The sequence below is a fragment of the Balaenoptera borealis genome (genome assembly GCF_965194805.1).
Source record: "Balaenoptera borealis genome assembly, chromosome: 15".
NCBI lineage: Eukaryota > Metazoa > Chordata > Mammalia > Artiodactyla > Balaenopteridae > Balaenoptera > Balaenoptera borealis.
This window is the reverse complement of record NC_138871.1, coordinates 30,598,971-30,618,724: the sequence shown is the minus strand read 5'-3', so window position 1 is coordinate 30,618,724 and position 19,754 is coordinate 30,598,971. Positions and strand designations below refer to the sequence as shown.

The following is a 19,754-nucleotide window of genomic DNA, read 5'->3' as shown; positions in this document are numbered from 1 at the left end:
TGGCAGGGTCTGAATCACACTTTAGAAAGTCCACTTTGGCTTCTGTATGCAGGATGGACTATAAAGGAGGCAAGAGTTCTCAGGAGCACCTGATGTCCCTACTTGAAGATTTGTTTTTCTAGAAAACCAATTTAGAGGCTGTTGCCATAGTTGGGGTAAAATATGATAGTTGAACAGTATTAATGGCAGGATATGTTTTAGAGATAGAACTTGTAGATCCTACCGATGAATTAGATGAATTAGAAGAAATCAAGGATGGTTCTTAAGTTTGAAGCCTGAGCAACTAGATGGATAGGATGATACCATAATTGAGATTGGGAAAATCTGTGGGGAAGTGAATTAGGAGGGCAGGCAGAGAAATTCAAAGCTCTATTTTGTCCAGTCCAGTTTAAGATGCCTGTTAGACTTCAAAAAGATATATCAAGAAGGCAGTTGGATATCTGCAGTGAGAAATGTCAGTTGAGTTGTTCAGTGCTTTGCATTTCAATCTCATTCCTGCCACTCAGAAGCTAGGTATCTTTGGTTGACTTAGTTAACTTTCTGAGGTTCTATTCCTTCATTTAAAATTGGCATAATGATAATAAATAAAGTAATATTTAATCCCAAATCTCCCGAATCCTAGTCCAAAACTCTTTTCACTCCATGATTCCCTTATTCTCCAGCTACTCATTTGCTGCCATTGTTTGGACATTCTTAGATCGTGTAACAGTTGGCAATGTCGTCACTTTATTTTTTTTCCAATTTTTTCCCACATCTTCTTTATCCATTCCTCTGTTGATGGATATTTTGCTTCCATATCCTGGCTGTTGTAAATAGTGCTGCAGTGAACATTGGCGTGCATGTATCTTTTTGAATTGTGGTTTTCTCCGGGTATATGCCCAGTAGTGGGATTGCTGGGTCATATGGTAATTCTGTTTTTAGTTTTTTGAGCACCTCTATACTGTTCTCCATAGTGGCTGTATCAATTTACATTCCCACCAATAGTGTAGGAGGGTTCCCTTTTCTCCACACCCTTTCCAGCATTTATTGTTTGTAGATTTTTTGATGTTGGCCATTCCTATCGCCCGGCAGGTGCGTGAGGGTCAGCCCCAGTGTGTGGGGGGGTGGCTTTCCAGGTGTTTGGCAGCAGGCGTGTCTCACTTTTTAATTATTGTTTGAAAATATTTTTATTTCACTCTTATTTTAGAAATACTAGTTTCACTGACACTTATTTCCAGTCATCACTTTGAAGATACTATGTCACTAATCTCACTATCTTCTGGTTTCCATTGTGCTGTTGTCTTCCTAAATCTGAGGACTGCTTTTTTGCCTTTTTACTTTTAATTAGTTCTGGATGGTCAACCATTATCTCTTCAAATATTACATATTCCCCATTCTCATTTCCTTCTAAAGTCCTGATTAGATCTACAATGGACCTGCTCTATTCTCCATGTCGGTTCAACTTTCTTTCATATTTCGTGTTTCTTTGTGTTACACACTGGCTAATTTCTGAAGATATGTCTTCTAGTTCACTAAGTCTTATTTCTAAAGGTTATGTAACCCTGTCTATTGAGTTTCTAGTCCTAAGTATTAATACTTTTATCTCTAAAAGTTCTCTTTTTTTCCAAATCTTCTTGTTTATTTTTGAAAGTGTCTTGTTCTTTTGCCATATTGTTAATGCCTTTATTTTTTAAACAGTTTTTTTCTTAAAGTCCTATTTCTGCTAATTCTGCTTTCTGTTGTCCTGACAGGTCTGATCTGCAGTTGGTGTTTCTAGCTGACTCTCACTCATGGTGCCTTGTTTCTTATGTGTTTCACTATTTTCGATTGTGAACTCGTGTTCCTTGGAACTTTATCTGAGAGTTCTTTGAGGCCTGGATGAAAGTCACATTCTTTCAGAGAGGACACGTGTTTACTTTTACCAGATGCCTGGAAACACTACAAACTCAGATTCACTTAAAACTAAATGTTTGGCTTGGGCTTTTTGGGCCCCACTGTTAGTTTGCATTTTGGCTCCTTATTTCTCTGGATTTTTGCTTTTTCATTTGCCTCCAAGGATCTTCTTTACATTCCTATCAGCTCACTCATGCATTTAAAAAGAATTTTAAAGGTATCTTATTAATTAATTTAGGTGTTCTTACTTGGAGGGTTTCTCTGGTCCTCTAGTTTGCCATTTTGCTGGAAATCAGTGTCTTTGTTATAGTTTTCAATTTGACAGTCATGATGTCTTCATGCAGATTCTAGTTCCTGCAGGACCACATGCTCTAACTTCTTGTTTATGGGATCCTCTTGAGACTTCCTGTGACCATAAATTGGTCATTTGTTTTCTTTTGTTTTTACTCAACCCTTTAACAGAACACTTATCTTAGTCCTCATATTGTCCCCCTTCTTTTGAACCTTAATCTTTTCTTTCTGTCCTTACAGAGGGAAGTCCTTGTTTGTCAAGAACCAGGAGCTCCAATGGCTCTTCCATTAGTGCATAGGCCCCCTTCTAATCTCAAACTCAGGTAAAAGGAAGAAGGAAACCGTCTAAGGTTGTTGTAATTTTATCTTGCCAGTTAGGAATCCAGTAGGGTGGGAGAATTAAGAAGGAAAACAGGATCAGAGGCTTTTCTACTGGGCTGAAGAGTTTGTTTTCTGTGTTTGTTGGGGTAGTCAGATGCTGGCTGGCTAGGTCCGAGCCACAGTTCTTGCCTATGGAACCCTATATAGGAGTTTCTTAAATAAAGGAGAGCTGGCTCCAGACAGGGGTGTTACTCTAGGGAAGTTTCTACAGTCTTGGCTGTGTTGACCCTCAACCTTGTGAGCTCAGACACCTGATGGGTCAACTTTCTTAGGACTAGATGCATATTTTTCAAGTTTCTAAACCAAGGTTACCAATGTATGAGTTTACAGTGAGAAATACTTCTGCCTGGGGGATGTGATCTTGGATAGTGATCCAGCTTGTGGTCTCTCTATAGGCTCAGCAGTTGGGAAGCCAAGTTGTGACTGGAGATGAGTGAAGAATCAGAATGAGGAGAGAGGAGTTCTGGGATTTGAAATTGAGTATCAGCTGTCCAAAACGGACTGATACCTCCATCTCCAAAGAAAGGGACAGCTTTAGTCCCTAACCCCGGGATCCTGCCCCTGATGATGCTGGTGTGAAAAGTCAACTCTAACTCCTCTTCTCTTACATTTCCAGGACTGATCAGTTCCTTTTTTTCCTGACATAGTCTTTCTCTAGATGTATTAGTACAATCTACCCGCTTACGGTTAAGGCTCAGTGTAGAAGCTGCCTTTCCCTTTGAGATGATTTTGCCTCTCCTTGCTCTGAACCCCTCTGCATTGATTTCATGGTCTGATTCTCCGAGGGCAGCCCTATTTCTCTTAATTCCAAGTTTTGGGGGGAATGCTTCACTGCAGCTTATGGGTACCAACAACAATTTATCGAAAGACTTGGAAGCAAAGGTTTTCTGAGCAAAGGAATCAATGACAGGGTGTGTCTCCCAAGTGAGGAAGTATTTCCAGAAGGTGCCCAAGGCAGTTTGTCTCAGTGCACCGTGCTTGCACCTCTGACCTTGAGAGTTTCAGGGGCAGTGTTTTCACCTTAATAACATGAATGGTTTTTACCTGTACTTTTGTACATATCAGATTTGCTAACGAGGAAGGTACTTATCTTCTCCTTAAAGCAGGTTTCCTAAGGACATTTGGCACTTGTATTTGGCACTATTGGTTTAGCAGGAATTATTGTATGCGCTTGAAAGTAACAAAACTTTACTTCTTTAAAAATATCTCTGGTTCAGATGTGTTGCCAGTGCAGCCTGGCCTCCCCCCACTCCCATTAGTTCTGATTAGGGAGGTTTGATGCCTGTCACTGTGTGTAATCTGGACCTTCCTTTGTGAGTCATTCCTTCTCTCATTTTCTCAGAGCAAATACAAATCGCCCATCCAATGACAAGTGAAGGCACAGGGGAGGCAAGGGGAGGGAAATCAGAGCCGAAATCTGTTAGCTATTTGGAGTAATTGGTTATTTGCTGTGTTTGCTGGTTGGGAAGCAGAGCACATACTTTACGGTCTCTCCTGTTACGGGGGCTGGAGTCACCCGCCGATATTGGATCCTCGTTGCCGGAGCCCTTGGCTCCGGGCGCCTTTCCCCTGCTTGGCATTCCTGTGGTCTCCTCGGGGGTGCACCCCTCCTCCCTCGATGCGCACTGCAGGGGGGACAGCCCAGGGTGAGACTTGTCTGGCGAACTCCAGGGCCTCATCAGAGAGGAAGAGGCCCCAGCCCCCACCTAGCAGCCCTCCCTGCCTCCGCCCCGTACTCCCCTCTTCCCAAGAGGTCTTTCCCCTGGTCCACGAGGAAGAAGCTTCATCTCTTCCCAGAGGGAAATTCTCGGCTTTCCTTGAAAATCTACAGGACAGGAAGTTCTCTCTGAGGTCTAATTTAATGCCTTCCTACCCCTGATGGTCCTATCATCATCCCTGTCCCCTCCCGCTCCCCAGCCTGGGTCAAAACAGTGCTTGGAACTTGGTTCATCAAACTGCCCTCCTACCCCTGATGGTCCTATCATCATCCCTGTCCCCTCCCGCTCCCCAGCCTGGGTCAAAACAGTGCTTGGAACTTGGTTCATCAACCTGCCCAGTGACGTGAGCACCTCTCTTACGTTTACTGAGGCATGGGAAACCAGCCTGAATTAGCAGCAAGTTCAAAATATAGAATATTTGAAAAGTAATATGACTTTGTGTATGAAAACTCACACAGTAACTAGAAAGTAGGTTGACTTTGGCACATAGTAGGCTCCCCCAAAATACTTTTAAAATTGAATTTAAGATAGCTAAGATTAGTGTCTGTAGTTTGATGAATGCTTCTGCAGCCTTGGGAAGGCCTTCAAAAATAGTTTTTCTCTTAAGTAGATGGCTGGAACTCCTGTCAAGCAAAACTGTCTACGTAAGCAGAATGAAGGTAAGGCAAGTTTTTGCTCAGGCCCTACTGGAATCATCACAGATTTTGAGGAGCGATGTCTCATTGCTTTCTTCATAGGTTTGAACACTCTTCTTTCATTCACCCTGCTGGATAGATTCCATTCGTTTGGACTTTCTGCTGGGTTATGGGGTCATGCTGTCCTCAGAGGACCAAGTCATGGGGCCCCCATACATACCTTAGGCTCCTGAGTTTGGAAGAGATTTTCCACAGGTCCCCCACCTCACTTGGGCCCTCCATCTGGATCAGGCCAGTAGTCAAATTGTCAGGTCCTGACCCTTCTCTGCTCGCCATCTGCTTGACTTTGCCAGATTTCAGGCACACTGATTCACGGGGCCTTTTGGAAGCAATTCAGCATTTTGGTTAAAGGTCTTCCTTTTCCTCCCACCTCTGCTGGTCCAGCTGGAAGTCAGAGTAAACAGAGTAGTGATCCCTTCCACAGACATGGAGGCAGAACTGCAGGGAGTGTCCACACAAGACTGAAAGCCCAGTGTTCCACTCGTGGGGATAATTAAGTGATTTTTTTTGTCATTAGTGTGTAGAGTTCTGCTGAATCAACATGGTAGCTGACCGTGGGTGTAAGTCTGTGTGGTTTGGGGGGGCATGAAACTTTTAGTATGCATGGGGTGGGGTAGGTTCAGAGTCGGGGCATTGCACGTCTAGGGGTTTGTCTGGTTTACATGGAGGTGTGAGTACTTATATGTTATGTCTGTGTTTGTATTGATGTGTGTGTGAGCAAACAGACTCAGTTTTTAAATCTCAAGACATTAATTAAAGAACTAGAGAATCATCACATCATTATTCCAGTTCTGCAGATGTTGAGCTATGGGGCAGCAGCATTGGGGGTCAAACTGGTGATGTTGACAATATCAACAAGAGCGTTTATCATGGTAAACTTTATAGGTCACAAAATATCTTCACAGACACCAACTCGAAGCCTACACTAATCCCAGTGTTGGGTTCTAATATTACGATCTTGATGATGCTGATTTGTGCTAAGACAGAAATTACTTTCAACACAGTCTAGGATGGCTACCTTCTGGTTGACGTAGGCAATGAAGGCCTGCTTAAAATTAGTTTTAAAAAATGGAGGTGGGTGTATAGTTCCCTATAGTGACTCCAAGGTTCAACATTGTAACCTTGGTGATAAAGGAATTTGACCATGAACTTTTCTCTTTGATTCAAGTGGTCATCCTGGGGAGAGAACACAAGCGATACCCCATGCCTTCCCCAACTTTCCTAACTTCACAGAAAGTCAGGCTTGGAATGATTGTTGTCAATTTTGCCATCCATATTCATGAAATGCGTCAGGCTTACTGAATGAAAATGGGAGATTAAATGGTCTGAATGTGCCGTGCTGATTTGGGTCTTCGGAGGGATTAGGGTGCCCATTAGACTGGATCAAGCCTGGAGAAGCATGTCTTTGTTACATGGCTCTGGTTGCTCAGGAACTGAATGTTGGCTATTAGCTGAAATTGGAGAGGCCGCCAGTCCGTGCCTTGATCAGACTTACTTGCTTGGCTGGCTGAATGGTGAGGGACCTTGAACCTTGGGCACGGGGAAATAAAGCTTTAATGGCCAGACTTCTTGCTAAAGCCTGAGGTGACACTTCAACAATCAAGCCATTTGCATTTGTTTCTCCTCTTTGTTGTGTACCAAGACTAGATGCTTAGCTATTACAAAATGAGGTCAAGAGCACACTTGGAATTAGAGAGTGTACGACCATTTCCCTTTTGGAGCTTTGGATTATCGGATTCCACTAACACCAGAGGGTGGCTTGGCTTTGGCACATCTGGGATAAGACATGGGAGGACCGTCTTGTTTCTGTGGGGATCATTCTCATGGGGGGCTAACTTATTCTTGGGCTTCTTGAGGAAGGGAAGGAAGAAGTGGGCATGAAGTAACTCCATCAGAAGCCAGGTTAGTGAAATAGCAGGAATGATATTTTCAAGTCACATCTGTGAGCGTGTTGAAAATATAACTTTATTTTTCTGTAATTCAACTTAATCTCTCTTTTGAGCTCACATTTTTCCTGGCAGAAAAGTCCTGGTAACTTCAACCATTTAGGTTTAAGCTTTAGTTAGTTTTGGATTTTTCTTCCTTGTCCTCACGCCTGGGAGGCAGCTGAATTCTGGGTTGGGCTTCCATAAGGTCATGACCTCCACAGGAAGGGACCCCTGGTCACTAGTGTGTGCGCACCCTGGATCTATTGGGCACACAGACCAAACAGACTATATCTCATTAACTCGACCAGAAGGCCCTTTCAGGTGTCCCGGCTCTCTCTCTCGACTACCTTTCAAGCCTTTCTGGGGAGCACGGTACCATTCGGCAGCTCCTTTGTGACACTCCGGGGTCTACAGGAAATGACAAGGACTCCCTCAGGCTCTCTCTCCCATGACTCCCATGCAGTCGTCTTCTGTCAAGTGCCATATGCCCCAAATTCTCTGGCAATTTCTGGATGGCTGCTGCTTACCAGATCTCCAAGGTTACGGAGGGGTCTATGCCTTGTACACTTTGGGGCTAACCTGTGGCGGAGGGTGTGGGGATGCCTTACCAGAAACCCTCACAGACGCTGGTTCTTGCTTCCTCTCCCACTCTACTCTTTCATCTCCTCTGTAAATAGCGGGAGAAGGGCTGGAAAGAACATCCTCTTAAACCTATTTTTTTAATGGCATATTATCTGCTTTAGGAAATTTAAAAGCCAAGGATCCTGCCTCCCCACCCCCCGCTGTCTAGGCATTCATATATCCGTCAGATATTTACTGGCCTCCAAATATGTGCCAGGCAATGTTCTAAGGATTGGAGGTATAGCATTAAAAAAGATAAAGATCTCTGCCATCATGGGACATAATAAACAAGTACCTAAATGAAATATATGGAGTGTCTGATGGTGATAATTGCTAGGGAGAAAAAGCAAGGAAGGGGGAATGAGAATTGCTGGGAGGGTGACGGTGATTTAAAATATGGTGAATAAGGAGGGGAAAACAGATCGTAGTTAGTCAAGACTTGAAGGAGGTGATGAAGTGACCCAGGGGAGGAATACACTTCCTGCCATGGGAGGAGCACGAGGGCTCTGGCGATGTTCGATGTTCGCGGACTGGGAAGGCCACCGGGACGGGAGCAGCGTGAGTGAGGAAGCAATGGAAGGACGTGAGGTGGGGGATGTGTGAGGGCCTGATCATGAGAGACTTTAGCTTGCTGTTGTTGTAAGGGCCTTGGCCTTATTCCAAGTGAGTTGGCAAATCATTGGATTTGCACAGAGAGGCGATGTGTTCCGATGTGTGTGGCTGTCGTATTGAGAATAGATTTGGGGACAAGGGTGAAGGCAGGGAGGCCAGTTAGAAGACTGGTGCAGCTCAGAATGGGAGAAAATATTTGCAAACGAAGCAACTGACAAAGGATTAATCTCCAAAATTTAAAAGCAGCTGAGGCAGCTCAATATCAAAAAAACAAACAACCCAATCCAAAAATGGGCAGAAGACCTAAATAGACATTTCTCCAAAGAAGACATACAGATGGCCAAGAAGCACATGAAAGGATGCTCAACATCACTAATCATTAGAGAAATGCAAATCGAAACTACAATGAGGTATCACCTCACACCAGTCAGAATGGCCATCATCAAAAAATCTACAAACAATAAATGCTGGAGAGGGTGTGGAGAAAAGGGAACCCTCTTGCACTGTTGGTGGGAATGTAAATTGATACAGCCACTATGGAAAACAGTATGGAGGTTCCTTAAAAAACTAAAAATAGAACTACCATACAACCCAGCAATCCCACTACTGGGCATGTATCCTGAGGAAACCATAATTCAAAAAGAGTCATGTACCACAATGTTCATTGCAGCTCTATTTTTACAGTAGCCAGGACATGGAAGCAACCTAAGTGTCCGTTGACAGATGAATGGATAAAGAAGTTGTGGCACATATATACAATGGAATATTACTCAGCCATAAAATGAAACGAAATTGAGTTATTTGTAGTGAGGTGGATGGACCTAGAGTCTGTCATACAGAGTGAAGTAAGTCAGAAAGAGAAAAACAAATACCATATGCTAACATATACCTATGGAATCTAAAAAAAAAAAAAAAAAAAAAAAAAGTGGTTCTGAAGAACCTAGGGGCAGGACAGGAATAAAGACACAGATGTAGAGAATGGACTTGAGGACACGGGGAGGGGGAAGGGTAAGCTGGGACAAAGTGAGAGAGTGGCATGGACATATATACACTACCAAATGTAAAATTGATAGCTAGTGGGAAGCAGCTGCATAGCACAGGGAGATCAGCTCGGTGCTTTGTGACCACCTAGAGGGGTGGGGTAGGGAGGGTGGGAGGGAGGGAGACGCAAGAGGGAGGAGATATGGGGGTATATGTATATGTATGGCTGATTCACTTTATTATAAAGCAGAAACTAACACACCATTGTAGAGCAATTATACTCCAATAAAGATGTTAAAAAAACAAAACAAAACCCAAAAAACAATCCAGACGATGGGGACCAGGCCCGTGGTGATAGGGGAGAATCGGTCTGATTCTGAGTATGTACTGAAGGTGGTGCCAACAGGATTCACCGATGGATGGAATGTGGGGCATGAGGAAGAGTCCAAAGTGACTGCGGGGGTTTTGACTTGAGCATCTGGAAGGATGGAGTTGCACTTGCTTATAAGAGGAAGACTGTAGGGGCTTCCCTGGTGGCGCAGTGGTTGAGAATCTGCCTGCCAATGCGGGGAACACGGGCTCGAGCCCTGGTCTGGGAGGATCCCGCGTGCCGCGGAGCAACTGGGCCCGTGAGCCACAGTTGCTGAGCCTGCGCGTCTGGAGCCTGTGCTCCGCAACAGGAGAGGCCGCGATAGTGAGAGGCCCGCGCACCGCGATGAAGAGTGGCCCCCGCTTGCCGCAACTGGAGAAAGCCCTCGCACAGAAACGAGGACCCAACACAGCCAAAAATAAATAAATAAATAAACTCCAATCTCTTTAAAAAAAGAAAAAAAGTGTCCCCAAATAAACAAAAAAAATTTAAAAAAAAAAAAAAAAAGAGGAAGACTGTGGAAGGAGCAGGTGGGTGGGTGGGAGGTGTGAGTAGGAATTGGATTCTGGAGATGACACATTCGAGAAGCTTATTAGATGTCTAGTCGGAGATGTTAAACAGGCAGCTGGAGTTCAGAGGAGTCATGCAGGTTGGAGAGAGCTCCACGTGGGGTTCCTCAGTGTATATGTTATTTAAAGACATCAGACTCGAGGGGAACCCCAAGAGAGTAAGAGTGGATGGGGAGGAGAAGGGGTCTGAGCCTGGAGCCATGGGCCACTCAGATGATCAAAGCACAGGTGACAAGGAGGAATCAACAGAGACTGAGAAGGCGTGGCCAGTAGGGTGGGAGGACCACAGCCGTGATGCTCTGTAAGGCAAAGGGGATGTTTCAAAGACAGGAAGTGACTGCCTCTATCAAATACTGCTGCTGGTTGATTTTTGAGACCTGAGTCCTCGGTGACCTTGACAGGCAACTTGCGGTGGAGCAGAGAGAATGGAAAGACAAGAATTAGAGACAAGTGTAGACAACTCTAGGTGTTTTTCCGTAAAAGGAAGAAAAGAAAGTAGGTGGGAGCCAAAAGTGCTGTTTGAGAGTTTTCTTTTTAAATGATGGGGGACTAGTGTCACATGTTTGAACACCGATGGGAATGATCCAGTAGAGAGGGAAGCGTGATGACACAAGAGAGGGGGAAGAGGATCACGTCCTTGAATGGGTCAGAGGGCATGAGTGCAGGGGTGGCCTTGGGTCGGGGTGCAAGCAGAGCACCTTTGTAACAAGAGGGAGGGCAGGTGTGGTGCCGGTGCTGGTGGGCTTGCAGGGGGTGGAGTCTCTTCTGATTGCTTCTGTTCTAAGAGAAAGAGGAAGCAGGGTCACTGGCCCAGAGTGACGACAGGGAGGAGGTGTTAGAGGGTTGAGAGGAAAGCAGAAGGTGTGGAATGCTCGTGTCCGGCGGGGGGAGAACAGAGGACCAGGGAGTTGAGATGGAGTGGACGACAGCAATGGACCCACTTGAGGCTGTGACATGAACTTGGACTGAGACCAGCCTCTGGTTTGCTATTTTTCAGCCACGTTGGATGTGATGGGGAAGAGCTGGGTTTAAACCTAGGTTTGGTTGGCCAGAAATACAATGGAGCAAGAGAGGGCCAAGGGAATTTAGAAGTGGGGAAGGGCAAAGAGGCCAAATATAAACTAGCTAGGATGTAAATTATGATTCTGCTGCATGTATCATTTCTGTCAAGAATGAGGACGATTAGAAGAGGACTTACCTGCAGGATGCAGGGAGAAAAGGGGGACTGAAATCACTGAGCAGCCAGCCGGCTAGCTGGGGTTACCAGGGGTTAGGAAAGTCACCAGCCCTGCTCCTCACCAGTGTGTCTGCTTAAGAAGAACCAGCCATAGAAATCACCTGGAACTTGGAGGGGGGAGGAAATTACAGCTGAGAGTTCCCGGGCAAAGTTGAGTGTGGTAAGACTTAAGTCCTATTTGGTGGTCAATTGCTAGTTCTTTAAAAAAAAAAAACAAAACTTTAATTTCCTTAAAATAAATACTTGAGATTTCTGCTTTTGTTCTTCTGTTAGAGGTTATATGCTTGTATTTTATCATCTGTTCTTTTTTATTTTAACAGCTTTTTTTTGCGATAATCCACATAAATACAAGCCCCTATTTAAAGTATACAATTCAGTGGCATTTAGTTTATTAACAGAGTTGTGCAACCATCACCCGTCATCAACTTTAGAATATTTTCATCATTCCAAAAAGAAATCCTGTACCCCAAGAGTAGTTGTCCCCCATTTCCTCCCAACCACTAATCTATTTTTTGTCTCTATGGGTTTGCTTATTCTGGACATTTCATATAAATGAAATCATGCAATGTGATCTTTTGTGACCACATATGAACTTCTTTCATTTAGCATAATGTTTCCAAGGCTCATCCAAGTTGTAGCATGTATCAGTTCTTCATTGCTTTTTTTTTAAAAATTATTTATTTATTTATTTATTTTTGGCTGTGTTGGGTCTTCGTTTCTGTGCGAGGGCTTTCTCTAGTTGCGGCAAGTGGGGGCCACTCTTCATCGCGGTGCACGGGCCTCTCACTATCATGGCCTCTCTTGTTGCAGAGCACAGGCTCCAGGCGCGCAGGCTCAGTAATTGTGGCTCACGGGCCTAGTTGCTCCGCGGCATGTGGGATCTCCCCAGACCAGGGCTCGAACCCGTGTCCCGTGCATTGGCAGGCAGATTCTCAACCACTGCGCCACCAGGGAAGCCCCTTCATTGCTTTTTTTTTTTTTTTTTTTTTTATCAGTCATCAGTTTTATACACATCACTGTATACATGTCAATCCCAATCACCCAATTCAGCATCATTGCTTTTTATTATCAAATAATGTGCCATTGTATGGGTACATCACATTTTCTTTATCCATTGATGGACATTTGGATTGTTTCTACTTTGGGGCTATTATGAATAATGCTGCTATGAACATTCATATACAAGTTTTTGTGTGGACTTAAGTTTTCATTTCTCTTGGATATATAATGAGATGTAGAATTCCTGGGTCAAATGGTAACTCTCTGTTTAATCTTTTGAGGAACTGCCAGGCTATTCTCCGAAGTGACTGCAACATGTTACATTTCCACCAGAAGTAGATGAGGGTTTCAGTTTCTCCACATCTTTACCAACACTTGTTATTATCTGACTTTTTGGTTATAGCCATCCTAGTGGTGTGAGATGTTCTCTCACTGTGGTTTTGATTTGCACTTCCTTGATGGCTAATGATGTTGAGCATCTTGTTGAGCATCTTTTCATGTGCTTATTGGCCATTTGTGTATCTTCTTTCAAGGAATGTCTGTTTTAATCCATGGCTCATTTTTATTGCGTTATTCATCTTTTTATTATTGAATTGTGTGAGTTCTCTATATATTCTGGTTACAAATCACCTTATCAGATACACATGGGCAAACATTTTCTCCTGTTCAGTGAATTACCTTTTCATTTTCTTGGTGGTGTGTTTTGAAGTATCCTCCTATTGTTCTTTATTTTTAAAATATTTCATTTTTAAAATTATGTAAGGAATACATGCATACAATGAAAAATTAGAAAACTTTGAGTGATACCCAAAAATGAAAGGAATAAACAAAACATTTGTAATCTTATCATTCACAGGTAACTGCTGTGAACATTTGGGGTTTGATCCTTTAATTAAAAAGAATTCTCATTATTCAGTTTTTAACCTGTTGTAAATCTCATCCATTGTGAATAACTTTCCATGTCAATAAACATTTCTACATCATTTTTTTTTATGTTGTACAACATTTAATCACATGGATGTACAGTTTACCCAAAAAGTTCCTTATTGTCAGATGCTTAAGTTGTTTTTCCCTGTTATAAATGTTGTTAAACCTCTATGCATATCTATAAGTACTTTCTTTGAATAGATTTCTAGAATGGGAGTGATGGGTCAAAGTGTAGGCACATTTTTGGGGCTGTAGAAACATGCAGCCAGATTGCCTTCTGGAAAGATTGTGGCCAGCTACGTTCCTGCTGGCAGTCTGTGAGAGAGCCAGCCCTTGGCCAGAAGCTAACCTGGTCCACACAAAAAAGCAATACTATTGTCAGTAGCACTGTGCTAGGCACTGTTCTAAGCACTTTATACATACGACTCATTTATTCCTCACTGTAACTCTGTCAAATTGGTACTAGTATTTTTCCATTTTACAGACAAGATAATTGAGGCACAGAGAAGTTAAGTTTTGCCCAAGGTCACACAGCTAGGAGTGGCAGGATTTGGACCCTGAGGCAGACTCCCTTCTGGGAGAAAGCCTGGTCCTGTTAAGTACAATGCTGGCTATTGCTTGAAGATAGTCTTTACAATGCTAAGAAAGTTTCCTTTTATTCTTAATTCATGAGACCTTCATTTAGAAATAACTAAAAATTTTATAACAATTTTATAACCCCTCACACTCCCTTCTTTTTTGCCTATATAGATCAGGGGTTGGCAAGCTTCTTCTTAAATGGCCAGATAGTAAATACTTTAGGTTTGGGGGACATGAAGTCTCTGTCACAACTACTCAGCTCTGCTATTGTAGTTAAGAGGCAGACAATATGTAAATTACATAACCAGGTTGCTGGCTACCGGGCCATAGTTTGCAAATTTCTGTTATAGATGATCATTTGGGTTTTCTCTCCTTGCTTATTGATACTGAGCCACTCCTGCATTCTGGAATAATCCGGTCTAATCCATGCAAAATCTACTGTTGCAATCTATTTGTTAGTATTTTATTTAGGACCTTTATATCTCTGTTCAGGAATAGGATTGATGTGTGTGTGTGTGTGTGTGTGTGTGTGTGTGTCCCCTGGTCAGGCTTCACAAAATGAAAGGGAGAAACTTCATTTTTTTTCTATGCTGTGGAACAAAGAATGATTTATTCTCTGAGAGATTGATAGAACCTGCCACCAAAGAAACCATCTTGGCCTGATGTCTTTTTTGGAGGTAGTTCTTTGAGATCTCTTCCACTTTCAGGAAGTGATCTCTTCATGTTTTCTATTACTTTTGAATCAATTTTGGCAATTTATATATATTTTTAGAAAGTTATCTACTTCATCTAGATTTTCCAAGGTTTTTCCATTGATTTGGGTGTAGCAAATCTCTTAATATTTTTATTCTCTCCATAATATCTTTTTATTTGCTCTTTCTTATTCCTAATGGTGTACCTACTTTTTAACATTAGATCTGGTAAATAATCTAATGTTTACTTTATTTGTCTTTTGAAAGTTTGCTCTGGGATTGAATTATCAGTTGTAATATTCTCCATAATTCTACTCATCATTTTCAAATTATCTTCCTACTTTTCTCTAATTTCTTGAGTTATCAGGTTATTTATTTTCATTCTTTTTGTATAAAAGCAAGAATATTTAAGACTAAATTTTCTTTTGAGTACAGACTTGGCTACCAAATTTTAAGACATAGCCCTCTTACTCTTGGTATTTTCTAAGGATCCGTGATTTTAGTTTTGGTTTTTCCTTTGACTCAGAAGGGTTTTAAGAGTACATCTTTAAATTTCTAAAAGGTTGGGGTTTTTGATTTTTGAGTTTCTCATTAGTTTCTAGTTTTATTATTGAGGCCAGAGAGTGTGACTGGTAATGGGTTTATTCCTTGGACTTTATTGACATTGGCTTTGTGGCTTTTAATTTTTTCTAAGTGCTCCAATTGTGCTGGAAAAGAAGGTGTAAGTTCTGTTTTTAGATTACATGATGGTTGTGTATTTAAATGACACTGTTAATCATATTACTCAGAGTCTCTGTCTCCATATTCTTTTTTTAAAAAGAATACTTGGTTTGCTTGGTTTTTCAAGACTGAGGGAAATGTAATGACTTTCCCACAGCTATCGTGTTCCTGTCATTTCCTTGTACAAAACACACTGATTGTTGCCTGTTTATGCCTGACTCTGAGCCTGAGTCATAAACTCAGATCTTTAAGTATCTGAGCTGGGGAAGAAAAGAAAGACTTAAGAGGAATCAAACAGCTAACTTGAATTCCATTCTAACCATTCCTACCTCTGTGTACATATTTGCCTGTGTGTTAGCGTGTGTACTTTGGGGGGATATATGTGCGTTTCAGCATATACATCTCTCTTGGGCACGATTGTGTAAATATGTTCTTTTGTGTGTCTGTGATTGGGTGAGTTTGATATGTGTGTCTGTGTATGTTTATTCATCTGTGGCATATTTTTCTTCAAACTGAACTTAAAACATCACGGCTGGTGTCTGCCTTGCTGGCTGTTTTGAGAGTCATTACAACTCAGAAAGCTCTGCTACCCTGTATCTTAACCCACCTGAACCTCTTTTCCCCTTTTTGGCTGCAGAAGATCCTCCTGGTAAGTTGGTCAGACAGAGACTCTCTGTAGACTCAGTCTTACTCTGGCACCCACTTGGTGCTCTGTCTAGGCACCGTATTCTGGCCACACAGATGGTGTTAGGGCCGTACTTCCAAAATGGGTGGAGACTCTGAGAACCTCAGTCCACGCTCTCCCCATCGTACCTGTTCAAGTTCCCTTGGTCTGCCTGCAGCATGTGCTAACCCTTAATAAGGTGGAGCTTGACGGACTGGGCATTGGTCTAAAGGGAGCACCAGCATTTCCAGAAACTCATGATAGGGTTCAGCTCATTTTATGGAATCAGAGCAAGCTCCTGGGAGATCCCCTAGTTGACCGCCTCATACCGAGGAGGAAAGCGGGCCCCAGAATGGGCTCTCCTGACACCTTGTCCTGGGCCCTTCCCATGGAACTGGGTGAGCTTTACTGGTACCGGCAGCACAGACCCAGTGCCTGGGCCTGCGTGGGTTTTGGGGGAGGCCGGGAAGAGTGATGATCCCACCTTCAGAGAGCTTGCTGACTCCCTGGGTGACCGGACACCTGCACAGAACACAGCTGAAGGAGCATTCTAGACACAAGAGCCAAGAGGGCCTTGCCCAGGAGGACTTAAAAGGCGGGGAGACCAGTGTGTACCCCAACAGGCCCATCCACCTTTGCCCACAAATATGAATAAGCGAAGGAAGGAAGGGGCAGAGAGTGTGTTGTCACAAACTTCCTTTCTCCTCACCTAATTTCCCCCATTGAACATAGTGTCTTTTGAATAATGGGCACTTAGTAATTGTTGAATTTCAGGGACTCTGCCTTGATTTGACCTTGCAGGAGACTAAGTTCTGATTTTGGAAGCTTTTTTTTGGCTGGGGTCTGGGGGGGATCAGGATAGCCCTTTGGGGTCTGAGTTTTCCTGGGTCTACTGTATTTTATTAATAAATAACACTTTATTGACATTTCCCCCCAAAGAGTTATCCTATGTATCCTCTGATTTTAGCCTCAGTATGCCCCTGGAATGCAAGGGGCCTGTGATGATTATGCCCACTTCACAGAAAGGAAAAGGGAGGCCCCAAGAGCTTAACAGAATCACACAGTGAAGGTAGGCAGGGCCAGGGCGAGAGCCTCTGCCTCTCAACACCAAGCAGGTGTGAAGACCTTTCTCCTAACCGTACAGTTGGCCCCTGGAGAGGCAGGGAGTTCCAGCTCTCTGCTCCCACGAACTCACACCAGCAGGAGAGATTTGCAGTCTAGGCCAGCCCATCAGCCTTGCTTGGTGTTGGTCCAGAAGAACCTTGCTTGGCAAATTCTGTTTCTGAAATGGTCTCTTTTTTTCTACCCACTCAGGAGGAGGAGTTCATTGATTGGTGGAGCAAATTCTTTGCCTCGATAGGGGAGAGGGAAAAGTGCGGGTCCTACCTGGAGAAGGACTTTGACACTCTAAAGGTGAGCCCTCCTCACAATGTCCTCTTCAGTCTAGCAGTCCCTGGGCATGCGCACTGGGCAGCGGAAGCTGCAACTGAAAGAGAATATATGTATACATACATGTATATGCATATATATTTATGGGTGAAATGATACCTGGGATCTGTTTTAAAATGCTCAAGAAAAGTAAGGATGAATTATTTAGATGATGTGGGTCACCCTCTGCTAGATGTTCAAAATATTAAAGATGATTGAAATTGCAAAATATTGAAAATTGTTAAAGCTTGGAGATGGGTACTTAGGGATTTGTTATACTATTCTGTCTCTTTTAAAGTTATTTGAACTTTTCTATTATAAAAATTTTCCATTAAAATTAAAAGGAAAGTCAATGTGAGAATGTACCTCTGATTCCCCCACCTCTGCAACTGGGATAGAAATTACCCAGCACATATAAAAATATGGTAGACTCTGTTTCTGTGGAAAAAAAACCCCGGAGCCTGAAAAACAACACAAAACCAGGGATGAGTCAGCCAAATTCTGGTATTTTGAGGAAATTCCACAAATACGGTTATACTTTTTAAAAGCAGACTACTTTTAAAAAAGATAACCAGAGGTGACTCAAAATTACTCCCTGAAGGAGTTACATAGTGTCGTGGAGAGGGTTACCAGGTAAAATTCAGGATGCTCAGTTACACTGGACTTCAGGTATATAATGAATAATATTTTAGTGTAAATATGCTTTAAATATTGCACAGAACATACTTACCTAACAACTATTTGTTGTTTCTCCGAAATTCAAATTTAACTGGGTGTCCTGTATTTTCACTTGCTAAACCTGGCAGCCCTACCTAGAGAGCAAGAGGGGGGCCAAGGCTGTCAGACATGCAAGAAAAGCCCAAGGAGCTCCCTAACAGGGACTAGATGAAGGGGGCTTGAGGCTAGTTGGAGTGGTGGGTGACCAGTATAGAAGGTGATCTCACAAGGTGGCCAGAGCTGCCTCTGGTACGTTGGACGCCCCCATGTCATTGTACCTGGAGACCTGGAGGGGCAGAGATGAGGCCTCAGGCAGCAGCAGTCAGAAGGCTCAGGCCTCCCCAGGCAGCAAGTTCTTTGTTGACTTGGTAGGTGGGTGTGTGAGGCTGGGCAAAGAGACAGAACTATTTGTGTACCAGGAAGAAGGTCCGACACGTTAAGTCTGGCATGTGGTACTGTGGCCTTGCCAAAAATTGAGAAAAGCCAAGTAAGAATGAGGACTCCTGCCAGGGTGGCCCATGGCCCTGGCACCCTTGCCACTCCCTCAGATGCCGGATGCTGAACTGGCGCCCAGCCCACCAGCTTGACCTCTCTGAGATCTGTGACAGTTTCCAAGTGAAAATGGGCTGTCTAAAACCAAAATGCATTCAACCTGTTTCTGGGGGGAAAAGCAGATCTGGAAGAAACGCTGGTTCTTTAGGGATCAGTAACCAACACCACCAACATGGGTCTTTGAAAAATAGCTTATAGTATTATGGAGAGAATGGAGTACACAATGGGTGGGGGGGAAGAACCCATATTTTGGAAATTGCTATCATAGGGAAAAAAAGACAACTCATAGTCACAATAGTGAAAGATAGAAAACAAAGATACAGCAAGAAAGCATAGAAAAGCAGAAATCATAGAAAAACACAATAGAAAAAGAATATTAATTTTCCTAATAAATAAAACTGGGTTACAGTCTTTTACTAAGTGATAAGGACTCAGAGTTCATCAAAAGTCAAAATTCATTATAATGTCTTTAAAAGACACATCTAAGACAATACAACTTAGAATGGCTAAAAAAGTAAATATTTAGGCAAACAAAATAAAGTAAGTGCAAACAAAAGAGAAACAGATAGAAACTAAAGTAAAAAGCAAAGGAAACAAAATGGAGTGTTTTGTATAAATAAAAGATGTACATCTCAGTGCAAAAACTCCCAAACATTAATGTATGGAACAATAAAGCTTAGAAATCCTTAAAGCAAAAATGGATAGGAATATATAAAGTAACAACCCACACAAATGAAGGCATGAAATTACAGAAATTAAAGTTGCAGTGGTGATTTTAATGCACCTCTTTCCTGGACAGATGAAACAGGCAACCAATAAATAAAGAAATAAAAGATCTGAATAACAAGGTAAATATTTTCTAAGCTACAGCAAGAGTAGCTTTAAAATAGAGAATAAAAATAATTTAAAAATGGAAAATGCATTTTTCCTAATGCTCAGAGAACACTCACAAAATTTGATCACATATTAGGTTAGTAATAGGTTACCAAAAGCAGAAATCATACAAGACAGATTTAAATGCAATAAAACGAGAAATTAATAACAAAAGTTTAAACAAAAAGACCAACCACTTGGAAATTTAAAAAGTATTTTATTGGGACTTCCAGTATGAACATGGCTGCATAAGTCAGCATTTTTCACTTTTTCTCTTTGGAAATCATTCAAACCCACAAACTTCATTTTCAGTAAAAGTTGGAAACAA

General features: G+C 42.5%; 1 protein-coding gene across 23 annotated transcripts in view; it reads left to right on the top strand.

Annotated features, from left to right (window-relative positions):
• DYSF (dysferlin) overlaps positions 1-19,754 on the top strand; it is a 231,080-nt gene that overhangs the window by 174,705 nt on the left and 36,621 nt on the right. For all 23 annotated transcript variants that reach the window (XM_082356259.1, XM_082356258.1, XM_082356261.1 and 20 more), the window contains one exon: positions 17,171-17,269. In XM_082356259.1, coding sequence (XP_082212385.1) covers positions 17,171-17,269 — 99 coding nt within the window. The remainder of the gene's footprint in view (positions 1-17,170; positions 17,270-19,754) is intronic.